A 24,367-nucleotide genomic window follows, 5' to 3' on the forward strand; every position below is an offset into this window, starting at 1 on the left:
TAGTGATCCAGCGAGGTTGAGGTGTCGAGATCGAGCCCACCTGTGACCTGGTGTAAAAACCTTGGAGTCAACTTTGTGTGCAGACTCTTTCAGTGTTGTCACAACCCCTAGTGTACAGTACACAACCCTGTGCACTTAAAAGAACCCACGAATCCGTTGGTATATGACCAGATGGTGGCCACATGAATACGTGCAAACACCTAGTTGCGGGTACAGCAACGTGCAGTGAACATGGACAAAGTACTGTGACTATGTGTCCCAGTCCACCCAGCTGTGAATGGGTACCTCGTTAGGATGAGGAAGCCACAATAACTCGGTGCGCCTAGTGGCTGCAATAGTTGTATACTCCCCAGGGAGTTGAGATTGATAATACGATGTGCCGTTGAGATTGACATCCAATGATCGAGGGAGCAAATACCAGCGCCTTGAGCATGCACTAGTTGCCTGGATATGTGCGCTATATAAATATCCTATTATAATAAAAACCACATTGCATACTCCTAAAACATATTGCATACTCCTAAACCACATTGCATACTCCTAAAACACACTGCATACTCCTAAAACACATTGCATACTCCTAAAACACATTTCATACTCCTAAAACCACATTGCATACTCCTAAAACCACACTGCATACTCCTAAAACACATTGCATACTCTTAAAAACCACACCGCATAGTCCTAAAACACATTGCATAACTCCTAAAACACATTGCATACTCCTAAAACACATTGCATACTCCTAAAAACCACACTGCATACTCCTAAAACACATTGCATACTCCTAAAAACACATTGCATACTCCTAAAACACATTGCATACTCCTAAAACACATTGCATACTCCTAAAACACATTGCATACTCCTAAAACACATTGCATACTCCTAAAAACATATTGCATACTCCTAAAACACATTTGATACTCCTAAAACACATTGCATACTCCTAAAACACATTGCCTACTCCTAAAACACATTGCATACTCCTAAAACACATTGCATACTCCTAAAACACATTGCATACTCCTAAAAATCATATTGCATACTCCTAAAACACATTGCATACTCCTAAAAATCATATTGCATACTCCTAAAACACATTGCATACTCCTAATCTTTCTTCATGTTCATTGTTTTAGAGGAATGTTCCAGGACAAAGCGATTTGATTATCTGCATCACGCATTAATTTTTCACTAAAACCACATTGCATACTCCTAAAACACATTGCATACTCCTAAAACACATTGCATACTCCTAAAACACATTTGATACTCCTAAAACACATTGCATACTCCTAAAACACATTGCATACTCCTAAAACACATTGCATACTCCTAAAACACATTGCATACTCCTAAAACCACATTGCATATTCCTAAAACACATTGCATACTCCTAAAAACATATTGCATACTCCTAAAACACATTTGATACTCCTAAAACACATTGCATACTCCTAAAACCACATTTCATACTCCTAAAACACATTGCATACTCCTAAAAAACACATTGCATACTCCTAAAACACATTGCATACTCCTAAAAATCATATTGCATACTCCTAAAAAATCATATTGCATACTCCTAAAACACATTGCATACTCCTAAAACACATTGCATACTCCTAAAACACATTGCATACTCCTAATCTTTCTTCATGTTCATTGTTTTAGAGGAATGTTCTGTGACCAAAGCGATTTGATTATCTGCATCATGCATTAATTTTTTTCACTAAAACCACTTTGCAAACTCCTAAAACACATTGCATACTCCTAAAAACACATTGCATACTCCTAAAACACATTGCATACTCCTAAAAACACATTGCATACTCCTAAAACACATTGCATACTCCTAAAACACATTGCATACTCCTAAAACACATTGCATACTCCTAAAAACCACACTGCATACTCCTAAAACACATTGCATACTCCTAAAAACACATTGCATACTCCTAAAACACATTTGATACTCCTAAAACACATTGCATACTCCTAAAACCACATTTCATACTCCTAAAACACATTGCATACTCCTAAAACACATTGCATACTCCTAAAACACATTGCATACTCCTAAAAACCACATTGCATACTCCTAAAACACATTGCATACTCCTAAAACACACATTTGGTACTCCTAAACTCCTAAAAACACACTGCATACTCCTAAAACACATTGCATACTCCTAAAACCACATTGCATACTCCTAAAACACATTGCATACTCCTAAAAAACATATTGCATACTCCTAAAACACATTGCATACTCCTAAAACACATTGCATACTCCTAAAACACATTGCATACTCCTAAAACACATTGCATACTCCTAAAACACATTGCATACTCCTAAAAATCATATTGCATACTCCTAAAAAACACATTGCATACTCCTAAAACACATTGCATACTCCTAAAAATCATATTGCATACTCCTAAAAATCATATTGCATACTCCTAATCTTTCTTCATGTTCATTGTTTTAGAGGAATGTTCCAGGACCAAAGCGATTTGATTATCTGCATCCCGCATTAATTTTTCAGATATTACCGAGTGATCTACAGTTTATTATCTCACAAAATCCGTTACACAGTTTGTGGAAACCTCTTTATGTATTAATTTTCTGTTTTCTTTAATTGTCTCGCGAGCCTTTTTCGTCCGCTGGCTGAGGTTGGAAACGAGAAACTCATTGAAATACATATACCCTAACATCGTTATATTCCCTCTAAAGATGGTTCAGAAAATACACTGTAACAAAAGTAGGGGTCCCTGAACTTTCAATTTGGAGAGGAAGTATGAGCGTTAACAAACCTTTCAAAGACAGACATCTTATGAACGCACCACCATTTCTCTTTTTCAGCACCCCTAAACACATGGGATGCACGTGCTCATCGCAGTAGCCCCATACACGTGCATGGGGTGCCATACCTGATTTTGACGGTTTTCAAGAAGGTCAATAAATCACTGTGGGTCATTAATTTTAACAATCATCATGCATCACACAGTTGTTAGTGTTGGTGTCTAGCACTTTTTTTAGTTTGGAAATGAAAATCGTACACATGCAAATTTCACGCAATCATCTTTTTCAAGAGCGATTACTGTACAAACAAATCTGATCATAAAGAAGTGCAAGTGTTGATGTACTCTCAAAACATTCATTATTATCATATCAAAATTGATTAATCCGATATATCTCGCAATTTTTCAATCGTAAATTAAAAACAAAGTTTTACTTTGTTTGAAGAGTATATACGATGGCATGTGTAGTTATACACCTGAAATAATATTTTCGTGCATAAGTTTATATACATGTATAAATGTCTATTTGTAAACATGTTTCCTCACACAATGACCTTTGTGTTTTGGTGTAGGACTCGTTGTTTAGGAAAGGGGTGCCACTGAAATAAACTTGTGTGGGTACAACAAGATATGACGTGTATAGGAAATACTCTAAGGGGTAAACAAGTCGTGTGTTTTCAAGACAACATAGGTCGTGACAAAAATGGTAGTTTATTGTCCCAAACAAGAACCACTTTGATGAGAGTATTATTATGCATGTTTTCTCGCTTGGATACAAATTCGGTCCACCAATCAAACGGCGAGCCTCGTACCACGTGATCAGTGGCCACTCAGACCCATGTGTGACCATGTTGAACAAGGCTGTTTATGGCGACAGTTAGCTTTGATTTCATGACGATCACGTTATCACGATCCAATCAGAAAATAACGGGGCAGAACATGGCCAATGGCAACAGAGACTTTGTGCAGTTGGGATATATATCTGAATGTTGTCAGACATATTTTGTATATTGACTCACAGAAGATCAAAGCGTCTTTTTAACAATCAGGTAAGAAAAAGGTAGAATACTGTCTTATCATAGATAGAGATGACTGTCATAGGTTAGATGAATATGGAGAGGTTTGTTTATCATCATCATGTAATATAGAAAATTAATGACAACTGTTGACAGTGAGGTAGAGACGTTAGGTAAATAGGAGAATCTAATCGTTTTGATACAAAGAGAATTCATGGCAAATGCAGATAGTGAGACAGAGAGCTGTGTTTATTATCGTCTTGCTATTAAGAGGATTCATGGCCCCTTTTGACAGTGAGATGGAGGGAGTGAGACAGGGTGGTTGTTATATTATCGTCTTGCTATTAAGAGGATTCATGGCATCTTTTGACAGTGAGATGGAGGAGTGAGACAGGGTGGTTGTTTATTATCGTCTTGCTATTAAGAGGATTCATGACATCTTTTGACAGTGAGATGGAGGGAGTGAGACAGGGTGGTTGTTTATTATCGTCTTGCTATTAAGAGGATTCATGACATCTTTTGACAGTGAGATGGAGGGAGTGAGACAGGGTGGTTGTTTATTATCGTCTTGCTATTAAGAGGATTCATGATATCTTTTGACAGTGAGATGGAGGGAGTGAGACAGGGTGGTTGTTTATTATCGTCTTGCTATTAAGAGGATTCATGGCATCTTTTGACAGTGAGATGGAGGGAGTGAGACAGGGTGGTTGTTTATTATCGTCTTGCTATTAAGAGGATTCATGGCATCTTTTGACAGTGAGATGGAGGGAGTGAGACAGGGTGGTTGTTTATTATCGCCTTGCTATTAAGAGGATTCATGGCCCTTTGACAGTGAGATGGAGCGAGAGAGACAGGGTGCACGTGGTTGTTTATTATCGCCTTGCTATTAAGAGGATTCATGGCCCCTTTTGACAGTGAGATGGAGGGAGTGAGACAGGGTGGTTGTTTATTATCGCCTTGCTATTAAGAGGATTCATGGCCCCTTTTGACAGTGAGATGGAGGAGTAAGAGGAGACAGGGTGCACGTGGTTGTTTATTATCGCCTTGCTATTAAGAGGATTCATGGCCCCTTTTGACAGTGAGATGGAGGGAGTGAGACAGGGTGGTTGTTTATTATCGCCTTGCTATTAAGAGGATTCATGGCATCTTTTGACAGTGAGATGGAGGGAGTGAGACAGGGTGGTTGTTTATTATCGCCTTGCTATTAAGAGGATTCATGGCCCTTTTGACAGTGAGATGGAGGGAGTGAGACAGGGTGGTTGTTTATTATCGCCTTGCTATTAAGAGGATTCATGGCCCCTTTTGACAGTGAGATGGAGGGAGTGAGACAGGGTGGTTGTTTATTATCGTCTTGCTATTAAGAGGATTCATGCCCCCTTTGACAGTGAGATGGAGGGAGTGAGACAGGGTGGTTGTTTATTATCGCCTTGCTATTAAGAGGATTCATGGCCCCTTTTGACAGTGAGATGGAGGGAGTGAGACAGGGTGGTTGTTTATTATCGTCTTCCTGAGATTAAGAGGATTATCGTCTTGCATGGCCCCTTTGACAGTGAGATGGAGGGAGTGAGAGATCGCCCTTGCTATAAAGAGGATATACGCGGGTATATGCACAATTCAGTGTGTTTATTGTCATCGTTTTTATGACCGGATCACCTCGACCCCGCTGCTCAGATGTATTGACATTCTGTGTTACCTTTACAATGGCGTGATTTATGTTTGGGTTAACGCTTCAGTGAACAGCACTTCAGTCACACATCGGCCTGTCAGCCTATTCTGTTGTGATAAAGTCCAAAGATGTTGAACCCATACCCGGAATCTAAGGTCACGTGTCTGATGCTGACCAATCAGGGCTTATAACTGCGGTAACACCTTTATGAAACGAAATGTATTTAAGTGTTATCCAAAATATAACATGTTAAGTCTTCAAGAATGTTTCACATTAAGAAACATTAACTTTAGCCTTAACACAATTTTATGGAAGCCCTTGATTTCAGACAATTTAGCAAAGTAATTTACAAATTTAATTCAACTGGTTGTAACTTAACCTTTTGCGCACGGGCAGTGAAGTTACAAATAATTTATACATTGTAAATGTCGAATAGCATTGGTGTCATTTTGATTAGTGCAAAGAATATTTGGTTAACATTTTAAATATGTTTGTATCAAGGTGTCAGGCTTTTATACATGATGCCAATTAAATGGTTAGGTTGTTGGTAAACGCCGCACTCACAAATACTCCAGTTGTCTGTAGATAATCGAGTATGTAATGAATCTGGAATTTTAAACATAGGCATCGATCTACACAATAGGGATCCGCTGACATGCGTCAACCAAGACAGCGAAAGTATGACCACTTCATCACGTTAATGATCTGTAATGACAGGTATGTGTTGTTAAACCCCGTTAAAAAAACCGACCTTAGCGCTAAGACGATCGTAAGTCCATGTTAAGTTACGGGAGTTATGATTACCTAACCGCTAAGATCGCTTTGTAGAACGGGCCCAAAGCCTAACCGGGATATTCACAGTACAACAATTTAATCAGTCCTGTCCGAGTTACTCATTGCTAAGGGGTCACTTCAACCGAGGTCACACAGGCCATTACGTTACACAAACAGACATCAACCATATTCTACAAACTGGTTTGTTATTGGTGAACAATATTGGTTGGTAATAACTACTTGTTCATTGTAAAGAGGTAGGCTGAATGGGGCTACTTTGGTGATGTTTAATTGTATGATATCTATCAATATGAACGTTGTCTGTAATGTACAACCGACAGCTGTTAATGTTCATACTGGACAAGTATGTACTGGCATCAGCCGTGTAGACAATTACAGTACATCTACATTTCGACCAGGTTGATCATTTCGATCCGTTATTACACCCTTGCTTTTTGACCTAGTCTTACAAGGATCTAGGCGGTGTCGGTTGCCATTTAATTAACATCTATGCTACTCAAACTTTGTTAAGGATCAAGATAGAAAGGAAAGGACGTTGCCATGGTTTACCACATAATGCCCAGAAACATGTGACTCGTGATCTTTCTGATCATTCGGCAACGAAACAATATCTGACCAAACCTGAAAAGTCAAAAAACATCTGGAAAACAAATTCATTGTCCCAAAAGACTTCCAGTAACGCGATCGATATGATTCTACAAGATTCATCGTTCCAGTAAGTGTCTGGATAGTAATGAGATTTACGCCGATTCTAACAATATTCCAGCAATATCACGGCGGGGGACACCAAAAATGGGCTTCACACATTGTACCCATGTGGGGAATGGAACCCGAGGGATCAGCGTGACGAGCGGACGCTTTAACCACAAGGCTACCCCACCGCCCTAGGTTACCAGGGAGATTGGTATCAAATAGTGTTGCGCTCTCTCTCTCTCTCTCGTAATCATATGTAACGGTTATGTTACAGACATGGCCACCGTACCCGTGACTGCTTGCCTCATGAATTCCCATTGAATCTGATATTTCAGTTGTGTACCAGTATATTTCCGTTTTTATAAACTGGACGATTGTTTGATATTAATAAAACGCGATCCTTTCCACAATGCTGAAATAAGAATCAGTGAGTGAGTGAGTTGGGTTTTCGCCGCTTTTAGCAATATTCCAGCAATATCACAGCTGGGAACACCAGAAATGGGCTTCACACATTGTACCCATGTGGGGAATCGAATCCGGGCCTTCGGCTTGACGAACGAACGCTTTATCCACTAGGCTACCCCTTTCCCCCGAAAAGTCATGACGTCCTTGAATTAAACTCAGACAAAGTTACGGTTTATATGTTAACACAGATGTAAAGATGAAACAACAAACAGGGAAATGGTACAATTCTTCTCAACAGTAACACCATGTTTCATTCTACACGTCGTTAGGGAAACACAGTTGGCAATGTGATAAATTTAGCTCTTTATCATCATCATCATTTATACTATTAATGTCGTGCTACATGTGTATGTGTACACCTGTCCCTCGTAATGACCTCCGGGAACTTAATTAAAAAAATAATTATACAGCATCCATTCCCTGTCACATAAATATTCTGCAAACATCTTTCAATTATTCAGATATGAATTTCCGGACGTGTTAACCTCGCTTCTGCAATTGATCGGAAAGGACCAGTTATACAGCAACAATGGTTTGAAGCATGCTTGATAAAAAGAAAAAACGTTTAACAAAGGGTCGTAATTACTACCAACAGAATGTCGCTTGTGCTATTATCTTGTTGTCTACATTGAACGTTATTGGGATTACATTAGGATGGTCATTGTATGTCATTTCACCATGGTGTAGTCTGTAATGAAGTGTGCATTGTGTCCGTAGATCTCTGACGTACTCCAGGGAATATATATTTGTCCTGGGTGAGTCGTAGATACGTATTTATTATTTGTTAATTTGTCTTATTGAAACTATTATGTGTTTCTTTCTTAGCATCATGATTTACAAATCTGATATCAAGTTAGACAAAAGCATAATTCTTATCCTTATTACCTAAATCCATTTATCAGGACACATTATATGACTCATTCTTAGGACTTGTATACTAGGTGTACACCGTATTTGGGATCGGGTAGTCAGGCTCGCTGACTGGGTTGACACATGTCATCGTATCCCAGTTGCGTAGATTGATGTTCATGCTGTTCCCTGGATTGTCTGGTCCAGATCCGAGTATTTACAGACTGACCCCATATAGCTGAAATGTGGCTGAGTGCGGCGTAAAACTAAACTCACTCACTTACTATGACTTGTTAATCCGAACATGTTTTAATTCGGGCGATTTTTTGGAAACCCTACTGTCGTTTTTATCTGAATTTATTATTCAATTGAACATTCTCCCACAAGATTCAATCATTTCGAAAAGAGATTAATGCCGATTTTAAACCTTTCTATTGCCCGCAGGGGCGTAGCTACCATCATTAAAAAAGCCCAGACTTACACATGATTTTTGCTATAAAATTTGCAATCCCTAAATACTATCTAAATATAAGCTTTGCAACCTATCGGACTTACATGAAACAATTGGCTTGATACGCGCCTGGCCCGGGACCCCGATAAACAAACTTACAATAAATCACGCTGCAACTCTCACTCACAAAATAAAATGTAGAATAAATCGAAAAAATGATGTGACTGAGAATAAGTAGTCTCTATTACCTTCCGGAAGTAAGAATACAGAAGACAAAGTTATGAACGGATCGCTGTTTTTGACACCTTGTGTTTGCAAAAACGGCAAGCCTGTCCTACTCTTCCTTTGGCACCCGCCACGTCCACAAAATGCTTAAATGTGTTTGTTCGATCTGTAACTCAGCACAGCAGTGCTCCTGTCATTCGCCTGGGACCTATAAACAATTGAGTCTTGGCCAGACAACTGCAGATATTCTGCCGCTTACACGTACAGAGAAAGACATGCATTCGTTTAGCAACACACAATAGCAGGCCCAGTCCATGTATAGTTTGTCTGGTGTTAATAGATCACAGGGGAATACAGAACACAAATATACATTTTGTATAAGGCTATTAGTGTTCCACGTCGCTTTTGTTAGGAATCTCGGTTCGTTGATTCCTATTGTCATTCACTGCAGCAACTGGACAAGGGTCAGTGGCACACCTCCGATAATAATACCCCCGGGGATTGTCTGTGTAGGGGCAGGGGATGGTTTCCTCTCTATGTTCACCAAGCTGTTGACTTCGTTCGATGCCATCTAGGTCAGTGGAATCGATTTCAATTATTTTTATTCAAAATGTTGAACATAAGGAGATTTGTTTATATTTATTTGATCAAAGACAATTACCACGTTTGCCCGATTCAGGGCGTACCTCTCAATTTCATCTAAGCAGAACGTGCTTACAATTTTCGCCAAAGGTTGGTGTCATCAAAGATTTTCAGTGATTCATTTGAATAATATTGACCGCTTTTGCCTTGTACACCCAGTGGAATATATGTTGATAGGTAATCGAGACTGACTGTTCTCCAGGGTTGAACTTATATATTTAGCAGTTACATTTCTTTGTAATCATATTTTCTTACACGAAGAAAAATCGTATCTTGACAGACGTACATTTTTCTTTTATTATTTTCTAAAAGTCATATAAACGACATTCATCGTTTATTATTTTCAGACAATAATTATATATTATATATTTAACGGTTTGAACTATGTTGGTTGTATTTTGTGCTATCACAGAAAAATTAGAATTTAGAATTTAGTAATGATGAAACGGTTTGAATGTTTGATAAATGAACTGTGAGCAGATCCATCACCACACATGTCATCGTATCCCAGTTGCGTAGATCGATGCTCATGCTGTTGATTACTAGATTGTCTGGTCCAGACTCGATTATTTAGAGATCGCCGCCATACAGCTGGAATATTACTGAGTGCGGCGTAAAACTAAACTCACTCACTATCCACCACCAAGTATGGTGTAAGGATCCTGCCTCTTTCGTGTATTTTAGTGTTGGGATTGTTTAAAATTCCTATAATTCTGTAGATCCGTTGTACTTGACGTCATTTCTTACAAAGCCAAAGGTATGTCGAACAAAACTGTATATTGTTCAAGCTCTGACTCCCATACTCCCCGTCACAGCTCTCTGTTTCCCTAGGGCAGTAGGGTAGCTTAGTGGTTAAAGCGTTCGCTCGTCACGCCGAAGACCCGGGTTACATTCCCCACTCACTCATACTGTTTCTCTGAAATTATAGTAGTGTTGTAGGATATTTCCCCCTGAATGTTTTCCAAGGATATTATTTCGTCGTGCCGTTTCGGGAATATTTTCAGATCGGAATATTCCCACCACCGGAAAATAATTGAACCGGAAACATTAATCGTTTACATAAGTACCGTGGGTTGGACTTCCGGTTGCGCATGTGAGGACGTAAGACGTGTTTGTTAGGGCTCCGGCCAATGTGAAAAATATCCATCACCATCCAAGTTCTATGAAGTTCTACGCCTCGAAACTGTAATACAACAACAAAAAACAGACTGTAAGTGAACATTGCAGCGAACTTTACTGACAATTGCTCTTGAAATTGAAAAAAATAAAGTGGTTCGAAAATGGCCAGCAAACCAAGTCTACGGTCAGGCAACCCGACGCTCGAAGATACTGTATTAGCCTCTGAAAAACGGCTTGCAGAGCTTATTCAGTCAACAAAAACTGAATTGCAGTACTCTTTTGAATCTTTGAAAGCCGAAATACAAGCAGTGAACAAACGCGTTGAAACAACGGAATTTGACATTAAGAAACATGGCGACGATATCGTAGCGCTTCGAATGGAACTCGACAAATCCGAGCAAGCAAACGAACAACTCGGGAGACAGTTCCTACTGAAGGACATACATGACCGAAAAGTAAATTTACTATTCTATGGCATCAAAGAAGTCCCTGAAGAAAACACGGAAAGGCTTTAGAGAAACTTCTTGATAGATAAGCTTAATTTTACTGTGGAGAGGGTAGCCGACATGTTGTTTAAAACTGTACACCGCCTACCGATCTCGGAGTATCAACAGAAAAACCGCCAAAATCCAGTACGCAGTATAATTGCCTCATTTCTGTCAATACCGGACAGAGACGCAGTCTTGAAATCTGGGAAAGCCCTGAGAGGTACAGAATTCAGCGTTCAGACCGATTTACCCCCTATGTTGAAAAAGAGGCGTGCCATACTAGGCCGACAGTCGACAGAAATTCGTAAATCAACCGGTCGTTGGACAAGAGTGCGTTTGATCGACATAGAAATTGTCATCGAAACGAAGGACCCCAAGGAACCGAAGTCAGTATGGAAAAGATACGAGTAATACGACTTACAGAGCGTCTTCAACAAGATCAACGAAATGAAGACAGTTTCGCAAAGGTCAAGGCTATTAACTGTTTACATTCAGTGTCAAGGCCAGACAATCATGTGTTTTTCGTGCAGAATTTAGCACCATGTGCGAGTGAGGTAGACTCGATTGGATATGAATAGAGTTCCGGGGGTTTTTCGTGGAAAATTCACTATCAGAGCCTACATAATTTGGATATTATCCAAAACCAACGGAGTGAGTAAATCTGTACTTTGTTGTATGGTGTTTTTCAATTTCATACCACTCGTTTATCCGAGGCCAGAACATTTACATGGAATAATAGCACTGTAAAGGATTCTAAATCAGTCAAAAACCCATTTGTGGTGTTCCCGGGCCGTGATATTGCTGGAGTCTTGCCGGAAGCGACGAAATCATACTTATCCACCCACTCACTCACTCTAAATCAATCCATGATAGTTGATATTTAGATCCTAATGGACTGCTTTTGCTCGATATGAGTTGATATATGTGATATGTTTTGATATTACATTTCAATTGAAATTGACTGATTTGCTCGATATTACATTTCAATTGAAACTGACTGCCAGAGATACTACATTCACACTGGTTTCGCTTATAATTGTTGCGTTACCTTTAGAATATTAATTCAAGATGTATAAGAAATTCACTATTAATGATTTGTGATTTAGTTATACATTATTATATGGATTCAAATTTTCAGATAGAACACTCTTTATTTCTTTAGAGACATGAGGTTTCACTAAGGACATGCAGTGATTTATTAATTTTTATAAGATTGTGGGATCAATTATGCCGAATAGTTGGATAGCGTAGACTGTTTGCTCGATATGAGTTGATATATGTGATTTGCTAGATATTACATTTCAATTGAAATTGACCGCCAGAGATATTACATTCACATTTGTTTCGCTTATAATTGCTGCGTTACCTTTAGAATATTATTACAAGAATGTATAAGAAAATTCACTATCAAAACCCACATAATTTGGAAATTACCCAAAACCAACGGAGTGAGTAAAACTGTACTTTGTTGTATGGTTTTTATATCACTCGTTTATCCGAGGTGATCATCTGAATCCTCAAAAGCCAGAATATTAACACGGAATAATAGCACTGTAAATGATCCTAAATCAATCCAAAACCCATTTCTGGTGTCCCCCGCCGTGATATTGCTGGAATATTGCCAGAAGCGGCGTTAAATCATACTCATCCACCCACTCACTCACTCTAAATCAATCCATGTTAAATAAATATTTAGATTCCAATAAAGCCATCTTCATCTATCTAGAGACATGACATTTAATTAAGGATATTTTGAGATACTCTGATTTTAGTTTTATTGGTCTCATTATTGATTTAGTTCTACATTATTATATAGATTCAAACTTCCAGATAGAACAATCTGTATTTCTTTAGAGACATGAGGTTTCACTAAGGACCAGCAGGGATTTATTAGTTTGTATTTTGATTATGTGATCAATCCTGTCGAACAGTTAGAGGGTGTAGACTTTTTTTATTTATGTATTCGATATGAGTTGGTATATGAGTTGATATATGTTATTTGTTTGATATTACATTTCAGTTGAAATCGATTGCCAGAGATATTACATTCACATCGGTTTCGCTTATAATTGTTGCGTTACCTTTAGAATATTGTTCATTCAATAATGTATAAGAAAAGGCCGGTAGCCCTACAACATGGCAATTATCAGTAGAGTATACATCCTTCACCGGATATGATTTTGTTTTTACATTTATGTGTTTTCCATTTTATTTACGGGTTTGATTTCCACATGGGCACAATGTTTGAAGCCCATTTCCATTTTATTGTTAAAAGCGGCGTAAAACTAAACTCAGTCAGTCAGTCCATTTTATTGTTATGAAAAAAATATATCAGTTCATTTTGTTGTACGTTCAGATATCGTTTTTATACACTTACATAACGACACAATCTTTACTTATGAGTAGCGGAATTAAAATAGTCTCGGCCAACTGTAGAGGTCTAGCTCAAAAACAAAAACGTAAGGAAGTACTGAATTTATGGAGAAAAAAAATTCAGTCATATGCCTTCAAGATGTACATGTAGATGAAAACACAGAAAATATAATAAAACATGAATGGGGCTTGGATTGTATAATAGCACTTTTCAAATCAAATGCACGTGGCGTAGCCATGTTATTGTGGGAAAGATAATAATAACAATTGTGGGAAAGAACTATATACATACACTAAGGATGAAAACGGAAACTATGTGATTGTTGATGTAACTTTAGAAGGTTTACGTCTTACTCTTGCAAACATATATGGTCCAAATACAGATCAACCACAATTTTATAACACTCTTTTTACAAAGATAAATAGCATAGATAATAGCTCTCTGGTGATCTGTGGTGATTGGAATTTAGTTCTAAATCCAAACATAGACCTTTAAAATTACAAAAATATCAATAACCCAAAAGCTAGAGATGTTGTAATGGATTATATTGAAAAAGGGAATCTGGTTGACGTATGGAGAGAATTTAATAAAGATAAAGAGAAATATACATGGTGGAAGACAAAACCAAGACAACAGGCCAGGTTAGACTTCTTTATTACTCCAGAAAATATACATTTTATAACACAAGAAACCGCAATTCTACCAGGTTACAAATCTGACCATTCTGCAATTAGTATGTCATTCTCCAATATACTTGTAAAGGAAAAAGGAAAAGGTTATTGGAAATTGAATACATCCCTTCTACATGACAGTGAATATATAAAAATGATAAACCAAACAATAACAGATATGAAGAAAGAGTATAATCACGATCAAAATATGAATATAGATGAAATAAAGACAAATGATGGAAACATTAAACTATTTCAGATACTTTATTTTTAGAAACATTCTTAATGAAAATAAGAGGAAGTACTAGATCATACTCTGCATTCCGTAAAAAAGATAAATCAAGGAAAACGTCAGAATTGGAAAAAACTATTGCTAAGCTAGAAGATGAAATTAGAGATGATCTTCAAAATGTAAATGAAAGTCTTCTTTCAGAATTATCTAAAACAAAAAAAGAATTAGAAAGCATTATAGAGATGATCTTCAAAATGTAAATGAAAGTCTTCTGTCAGAATTATCTAAAACAAAAAAAGAATAAGAAAGCATTAAAGAGGAAGAGCGTAAAGGACAAGAAATAAGAAGCAGAATTAGATGGTACGAAGAAGACGAAAAACCAACAAATTGCTTCTGCCATTTGGAGAACAGGAACTATACCAGTAAACTTATTACAAACTTAGAAAAAGATAATGGTGATATTATTGTAGATGGTACAGATATTTTACAGGAACAAATGAAGTTTTACCAAAAATATATGCTATGCCCGTAAATGAAACACATGATACAAATATTCTAAGTACTATAACAACCCCTACACTAGACGATGTGTTATAAAGGTCATTAGAGAAACCTATTGGAAAACAAGAAGTTGCTGCAGCAGTAAAGGCCATGAAAAATAATAGAAGTCCAGGTATTGATGGTTTTAGTGTAGAATTTTTAAAGTTTTTCTGGAAAGATTTAGGAACATGGGTGTATAGATATATCCTAGAAGTGCTTACCAATGATAAATTAAGTTTAACAATTAACCAAGGCATAATTACATGTATACCTAAGCCGGGTAAAGATAGGACATTGTTAAAAAACTGGAGACCGATTACACTCTTAAATATATTATATAAGATATTAAGTTCATGTATTGCAAACAGACTCAAATTAGCTTTACCAGCTTTAATACATAGTAACCAAACATGATTATTATCGGGTAGATGTATAAGCGATAATATTCGTTTGTTATATGATATTATTTTTGAAACTAAATTAAGACAACAACGTGGCCTTCTAGTATTAATTGACTTTGAAAAAGCATTTGATACTGTTTCGAAAACTTTTATAGTAAATGTGTTAAAAAAAGTTTCAATTTGGAACAAATATGATAAAATGGATTCAAATATTAATTAATAATAACCAAACCTGCGTGTCTCAGAACGGCCATTTTTCCTCATTTTTCAATACCGAAAGAGGTTGTAGACAGGGTGACCCGATGTCCCCATATCTGTTTTTATTAGTCGCAGAAATATTAGGGATAATGATCAGACAGAATCAAGAAATCAAAGGTATTGTTTTACATGATAATGAACATAAGATAGGACAGTATGCGGATGATACAGAATTGTTTCTAGATGGGTCTGAAAATAGTTTACAGGCAGCAATGAACACTCTAGACACTTTTTTACAAAATGTCAGGACTAAGAATAAATAATAAAAAAACAAAGGCGGTATGGCTAGGCTCTATGACAGGGAGTGGGCTAAAATTATGTAACAACCTCCAACTAGACTGGAAAGAAGGTAATTTTGATGTTTTGGGAGTCACATTAAATGCAGAGCTGGAAGACCTATGGGTGATTAACACACGTAAAAAGCTAGATAATATTAAAAGAATATTAGGAAACTGGAGAAAACGCAATTTAACCTTAATTGGCAAAATAATCGTTATTAAATCTCTAGCATTGTCAACACTAGTGCATATATTTACTGCTTTATCTAACCCACCAGAATCTTTAATCATAGATCTTAATAAGATTTTGTTGACTTTTTATGGAATGGTAAGAGAGATAAAAATTAAACGGGAAACTATAATGCGAGACTATGACGAAGGAGGGCTTAGAATGATAGATATCACTTCATTTGTCACATCCTTAAAATTATCATATCTCCAAAGATATATTAGAAATAATGAACATATACAACATTTTCCTGTAGATGATATATTTAAACTTGGAGCTAATATTAATACCTTTGTTTCACTAGAAAACCCTTTTTGGCAAAATGTATTGGAATCTTTGAATGTTTATTACAGATTGTATACATGTGAGGGAAACAAGGTAGATGATATTTTAGCAGAACCATTATGGCTTAACCACCAATTTACTCATCAAAACTTCATTATTAAGTCGTGGTTTTCCAAAGGACTTTGTACTATTAGAGATATATGTGATTCCAAAGGTATATTGTCTTTTGCGCAATTACAAAACAAATATGACTTGAATGGCACAGTACTACATTACAATAAAATGTTATTAAATATCCCTCTCCAATGGAGAAAATCCATATCTGATGGAAATCTCATCGGAGAAAATATTAATATTCTAGAACCCTTAAGAAATATGTTAAATTATTCTAAAGGTTGTAGATACTCTAACGATACTTTAATAAGGAAAAACAGCCTACCTGAGGTATTTACAAAATGGAAAACCCAATTTCCAGAAGATATGCACTGGAAATCCATATTCAATAAATTTAGAAAATGTACTAAAGATGTTAAATTTATCGATTTTCAATACAAATTTATTCACAAGAACATTTACACCAAACGTGAGTTGCTATATATGAAAATTGTTGATGACGATGTTTGTTCGTTTTGTATGGAAGAAAGAAAAGATTTAGAACATGTGTATTATTATTGTCGCCATACCAAAAACCTCTGGTCTCACTTTGAAGCTTTGTTGAAAGACAAAATACCAGGTTTTGTCCTAACTAAGTTCATAATCTTTTTTGGTTTCATATCATTCTCCTAGCCAAGAAGTACATACACAATATGAGCATAAAAAATAGCATTCCTGTATTTTGGAAATTCAAGAAATCTCTTAAAGAGATAATGAAAATAGAAAGATATATTGCAACAAAGAAAAATAAAGAACATAAATTTGAGTAAAAATTGAGACCACTGGTAGATATGCTCAATAGTTCCAATCTCAGTATATTTCATGGCATAAACATGTGAAAATGTATTTGACATGTAGATATTTGATATTTAAATGTATCCTGACTGAATCAATGTAGTGTATATGGACGACTATGCAATTATATGTATACTCTTGAACTGAATAAAAATATGTGAAAAAAAAAAAAGTACCGTGGGTTTATAAATGCACGTGTTTGCTTTACGTCATGCAGAATTTATACATGAATCCACAATTGTGTCACCAGATATATTTAATCGATTATTATGCTGTTTTTCTTCATAGATACTCAACCTTTGTAACCATGACAAGATATCTCGCGTTATTGGTTCTGTTTGCAAGCTTGTTCATGCACGGTTGCGAAGCAACAGATGTAAAACGTCAGGACCCTCCACCAGCGTCCACCTTATCAAGTCTACCGAGCGAAGACGAACACGCCGCGTATGCCGATGATGCAGTTCAGGTCGGTTTCTCAGAACCATCACCAGAGTCGAATTTCACTGAACCTTCCCAAGAATCGAACACCACAAAACCAGCTTTACCACCTCTCATCGACAGCGGCACGGTGTCCCGTCAACAATATGACACTATTAAACTCACCATTGACATCATCATTAAACCAATCGTCTGCCTGGTGGGACTTGTGTTAAACGTCATCGGTATATGTGTACTTCTTCAACCAGAATTACGTCACGGGTTCTACGTGTACCTTGCTGCATTGTCGTTCGCAGACTCGGGATACCTTGTGTGTGGACTTCTCCGCTCGGCTGTTAAATTCTATGGATATTTTGACATCGTTGAAGCTACTATTATAGAAAACACCATCGTGCCCTATGGAGATCGACTAATCGAGATTGCGTGCTGTAAATTGGGCGCCTACTGCATCATGTTGTTCTCACTCGACAGATTCATTGCTGTTTTTCGACCTCTCAAGGTCAAGAACTTTATCCTTTCCCACCATTCGAAAGCCATATGCCTTTCAGTGGGTATTATTGTCCTGGTGTTCCACATTCCTAAAGTCACCAACTTCGAACCTGTGACCGTATTTGATAAGGACCTCAACATGACATTCACAAGGTTAAGAACAATCACGTACGACGACGGTAGCGTCATGGACACCTTGCTGGCTGTTTACAACATGGTATACGACCTCCTGTTTACGTATATCCCCCCTGTGTTTGTCTGTGTGGTGAACATGTGCATAATAGTCCAGATCCAGAGAACCCGCAACTTCCGGAAACGACTACTGGCCGTAACTTCGACTTGCAAGGATACTGAACAACAGAAGCTCATTGTCACCGTATTCGTCATATCAGCGTTCTTCCTCATGGTCTACATTCCGTTGATAACTATCCGCAACTTAACAGCGAACAATCCGGATTTTCGCCCCTTTAAACGTGAGCATTACCTCTTGATGATATTTCCACCGTTTGTGTCGCTGGGTTGGTCCATCAACGCTGCCATTGACTTCACCGTGTATTTGGGGACGAGCGAGCGTTTTCGGTTGACACTCTACAAAATGTGTTGTGGGAAGCGAAGGGACGCAGGAAGGAGACGCAGCTGTCTCTGGTGTCTGAAGACTAACTACAACTCCCCCAACCATCAGCCGCATCAGCACCAACTCCACACAGAGCACGCGCAGTGACGTCACTTCCGTTGGGAAAGACATCGATAGTGAATCTGGACAAGCGAATCATTTTCCTTCAGGAGGGTTGAAGGAACACGAAGCCATAACTGACGAACGGTAATAGGACGTCAGAGTGAACGAAACAAATGCAAAAATGATCAATTCGAAAATATGCTTTGCTGAGAATGCAACTGAAACGTGTCTGTAACCTTCTCACGAGATAAGTTTTCAACATTTGCATCTTTCTGCGCTGTATCTTGGGGTACAACGTTGGTTGTATCCGTGTTGAGTGCATAGACAATGAATATTACACAATGTAAAATTTGTATTACGTTTAATGTTATTTAGAACCTTATTTCTGTCCTTCTGATACCATAGCAGAATATCTTGTAGTTATACATAAGTTTTCTTACATCATATATATTCAATCGAATGTTTTTTTTCAAGTATGTTTACAAAGAAATCTTGTACAGTTACCACGTTTTTCAGTTTTGTATCCAGTCACCTTGTTCTGTGTGTATTAACTGAATTCACGCTTATCATGATTGTAGATTGTTTGTACCATACAGATGCTTGTGGGTTTGCCCTAGTGGTTAACGCGATGATCTGCATCACTTGGGACCAGAGGGGTGGTGGCCTAGTGGTTAAAGCGTTCGCTCGTCACGCCGAAGACCCGGGTTTGATTCCCCACATGGGTACAATGTGTGAAGCCCATTTCATGTGTCCCCAGCCCTGATATTGCTGGAACATTGCTAAAAGCGGCGTAAAACTAAACTCACTCACTCACTCACTCAGACCATAGCGGTCACGATGTAAAATAACTGAACTATTGTAAAGCGTCAAACCATCTCACTCACTTATTCGCCAGAAAATGTCTGTAAAATAGTATGAGTGAGTGAGATTGATTGTATACCGCTTTTAGTATTATTCCAACAATATACACATTAGTAGATCGCAATAGTGGTTTTCCGTGGATTTATGTTTAATTTAACACTTAATACATCACGCGCATCTCCATGTGTCTGATGCGTTCTCTACAGACACATTGGGCGTTTACATGGTGTCCAAATACAGCAAAACCGGACTGAACTTATACGAAGCTTGCGCCCTTGGAACAAATACTCCTAGATATTTGTTAATCCGGGTGATCCACTAGAAACAGTACCGCTCGGATTTGCTGGGTTTCACCTGATATAAAACATTTCAACATGTGTCTGGACGTAAGCAAAATTAGAAATACAAAAACAAAACCAAAACTCACACACTACAGCTACAACAACAACAACCAAATGGCAAAATACACGTTGATAGCAGTACATTTCGTTAACTATATTTTGTCCATCTCTGAAATGTCAACTTGTACATAATCTTGTGTTGTAGTGTGTGTGTGTGTGTGTGCGAGCACGCGTTTGTGTGACCCTACCTGTACTTGTATTTTGTAATAAACGTCACAAATATAACTATGACTGTTTCAAATGTTCTAATTGTTCTACGTAAGGAAGTATTTAGAAAGAAGAGAGGGCTAGGGCCCTGCCCTGATGACATATTAAGATCCTTGTATCGCCCTGATGGCATTATATATTTGTATACACTCCTACTGAAGCTGTTCCTGACACGTCATTGACAGAGTCTAGGACTTAGTCAGTCATACTCCTAGGAACGTATTGTGGAGTGGGCAACATGTACACTACATGATCCACCGTTTTCCGAACAAAATGGAGTTCATCGCGCTGTTACAAAAACACAGAAATAAATACATGTATATGTAACTACTTTTGTTTGCTTCTTAATCGACAACATTACTGCTATACCTGAAGTTAAATCGGAAACAGACAAATCTGTGAGCAACTGCCACGCAATACCAAACAATCAACTGAGTGCCCAAGACTGACCACTGGACGCTTATGTCCTTTCGTCATCAGACCAACGATATGGTTCCATGCACTCCTTGCTTGGAACCCTGTATTTCTATTTTACTACCCGTGAAGGTCCGGGTTAGAATTGGTCGTCAGCAACCCATGCTTGTCATAAGACGTCACTAACGGGATCGGGTGGTCAGGCTCGCTGACTTGGTTGGCACATGTCATCGTATCCCAGTTGCGTAGATCGATACTCCTGTTGTAGATCACTGGATTGTCTGGCCCAGTCCTGATTATTTACATACCACCGCCATATAGTTAGAATGTTGCTGAGTTTGGCGTTAAACGACAACCAACCAACCCAAGACTAACCACTGGACACCAATGTCCCTTCCTTTTCTGACAGTTTAGGTCTCTCTCACTGTAGATTGCATACCTGATGTTTCAGTTTAGCAAGTCTTTTTAGTATGAATGCTGCATAACAACTGAAAAAACTGGTTTCATTTGGTTGGGTAAATAAATGCGGAAAACAAACTGTCGACGTTTCCTATATTTTCACATATGCCAAACATACCTATATAGTTTATGAGTTTGAGACCTTTATGTTTATATCACTGTGTCAGTGTACACAATTTGGTTTCAACATTTCAACCCATTCAGGATGTTACGCTACAAATTGTCCAAACCGGGAACATATTCGATCTAATATTGCAACAGCCTAAATAATTTTGGTTTGGCAACTATCGTTATAATATGACCAGGAAAATCAGTCAAATGGATCCATTAGTGGCTATAGTTTCTCCTTATCTTAAAAGTCATGCAACGTAAAATAAAACATTGCTGATTCTGATACCTTTCGGTATGGACTTACAGTAACAAATGATCAAAAATGCAAATTCAACTTATAAAGTTGAAAAACAACGCGATGAAAACCCACCCGCGAAATCGGAGTTCAAACGATTCACTAAATTCACCCCAGCTTGGGTGAAAAGTGGCTTCAACAGCTGTGCTGCGCTGCGCTGCACTGCGCTTGGTTTACTCCCAAAAGTTAGGCGTCCCAAAAGTCAGACAAATCAATCAGGCGTGACTGTGATTACAACCTAGTCTTCCCCACTCATATAATGAACCTGTCCCATCCACTAACGAGATGGGTTTCACGTTTGTACAGAAATGCTTTGATTAGAATACTAATGTTGACTGGCTTACTCAATCACTTTGTTCTCCAAATATGTTTTCACTATGTTCAATTTTATCATAACAGGATCATATATTTTGCATACTTGTTTTCACAACGTTCCCTTTGATCAAAACAAGATTATAGATTTTGCATGCTTGTTTTTACAATGTTCACTCTGATCAAAACATGATTATACATTTTTTTTTATGTTGTTGAGTTGTTGTATAACTGGAAAATAATAGGAAAACATTATCCACTCTACCAAATTCAACACTATCTACACAAAATCAACCTTAATCCAAACGGCAAATGTATGTCTTGTCAAATTCCTGAAACAATAGCCCACACTATCTTTAACTGCTCAAAATATAATAAACAAAGAACCCCATTTACCAATGCTTTAAAACAGTACCTCAATAATGCTAACGCTTCTGATCTCAACATTCTAACAAACAACCAAATTAATTAAAACAATCACTAAATATCTTATTCATACAAACTCATATCAAACAATCTAGAAACAAAAACAATAATACAATAATTCCACTTTTCTACCATTTTAAAATTTGTTATAAATATGTATATATGTTCTTTTAACTTTAACTCATTTTTTAACCTTTTATTTATGTTCATCATTTAATAATTATGTTTTTAAACATAGATTGGTTGTAAAGCAACATATTAACAAAACTACAATCAAATTGTTTTGTTTCATGTCAAATAAAGTCATTGTCATTATCCATAATGTCTTCTCTTTGTGTTTAGATTAGTATGTTTGGAGTAGTCCATTAATTAACGAAGGTAACAGTGTAGTGAACCTCCGTGCAACCAACCATAACATTTGTTGTTTTAACGTGTCCAACTTTTGGGACGTCTAACTTTTGGGAGGTCACCCAATGCACAGTGAATAGGTTCGCGCAGGAGATTACCGATTTAACTGTATATATAATTTCATTTGACTATTTCACCACACGTTCTTCTTACCGAGTCACTTTCTCAGTTCGATACTTAATATCAACGTCATTATTTAGCATTGACAGAATTTCTAACGGTGATATAGATATGCCTTTGACACAGACAAAACTCAATGTCTGTTTTATTGAAACCTATGTGTCTGCCTGCCTGTCTGCTAATGACAATATGCAATACACAACTGACCACACGCAATATGAACTTAACACCTATGAGGCTATACACCATAAACAAAACGCATTGATTTATGGCTCGTGCACCCGAGTTCTGTCTCTGTCACATTATGTAATTACACAGACAGGCAGGTGTGATACTTCTACACATGACATGTTATGGTGTCTGTTGATTGCAAAATGTTATACACACAAACTGAACATGCATTAACAAAACCCAACACCTCTATACACACACAAAGAGTGTATCGGCAAATGAACCAGCCAATGAAAGGCTTTGTTACACTTAAGTGCACGCCCACCCGCTCTGACTGGGTTCGGTATCCCGGATGCTTCGTTTCGAGGGAAGTAAACCCTGGTACAAAATATACTTTTGATTTGCGATTGTACGCTTATAATTTTGTTTATTTTTTTCATAATCAGCAATGTATATTATATGTCATGAATAAGTGATAATTGTGTTTTAATCATGTTTGTTTTTTTGGTTGCATGTGACCTTTAAGTATTATGCGGTTAATGGGTACAGCTATGCTGCCCTTACTCATGAGCTTATTTCACCAAAACATAGTTTGTAAATTGTATTGTGTAAAATATCTATTGGCACCACGGTATTTTTTGGCATCACAGAATTCCAAATGTTTGTTGCTGTAATAATGATGAACTATCGGGATTTACAGCACGATGACAATTCTCTACAAAGGCTCGTGGGCTAAATTCTCTTCAGTTAACCGCTGTAGGACACATAAAGACGTATTGCTGTGCTCACTTAAAACACCTATCAACGATGGTTTTCTGTTACAGATGCGGTCACTGTTCGTCAGCACACTCTTCCTTTCAACCATTTTACTTGCTGAATGGTCTCTCGCCTTCGACATCGGTGAGAGTACATCGTCGACTATGGCGACTAACCACAGCACCATCTCGTCAATATTCACTCCCAGGACAAACACTACTGACATGGCAAATGGAACGAAGACCATACCAACTTCTACTGGATCGAAGGCACCAGAAACAATCAACACATTAGTGACCGATATAGCAACGAGAAGAACGACATACGTCATAAATCTAATCCTTAAACCCATCGTTTGTATTTCCGGTTTTGTGATGAACGTCATCGGAT

At 37.6% G+C, this 24,367-nt stretch overlaps 1 protein-coding gene across 1 annotated transcript; it reads left to right on the top strand.

The window, feature by feature from the left end:
* Window positions 1-17,740: 17,740 nt before the first annotated feature.
* On the top strand, window positions 17,741-19,081 carry LOC124256573 (probable G-protein coupled receptor B0563.6). The gene has a single exon (XM_046690556.1). The coding sequence runs from the start codon at window positions 17,741-17,743 to the stop codon at window positions 19,079-19,081; it is 1,341 nt and encodes a 446-aa protein (XP_046546512.1).
* The last annotated feature ends 5,286 nt before the right edge of the window (window positions 19,082-24,367 follow it).

This window comes from Haliotis rubra, unplaced genomic scaffold (assembly GCF_003918875.1).
Source record: "Haliotis rubra isolate DU_JTF1 unplaced genomic scaffold, ASM391887v1 Scf1163, whole genome shotgun sequence".
Lineage (NCBI taxonomy): Eukaryota > Metazoa > Mollusca > Gastropoda > Lepetellida > Haliotidae > Haliotis > Haliotis rubra.

Coding starts and splice junctions, on each gene's coding strand:
- LOC124256573 (XM_046690556.1), top strand. CDS start 17,741: ATGACAAGATATCTCGCGTTATTGGTTCTGTTTGCAAGCTTGTTCATG.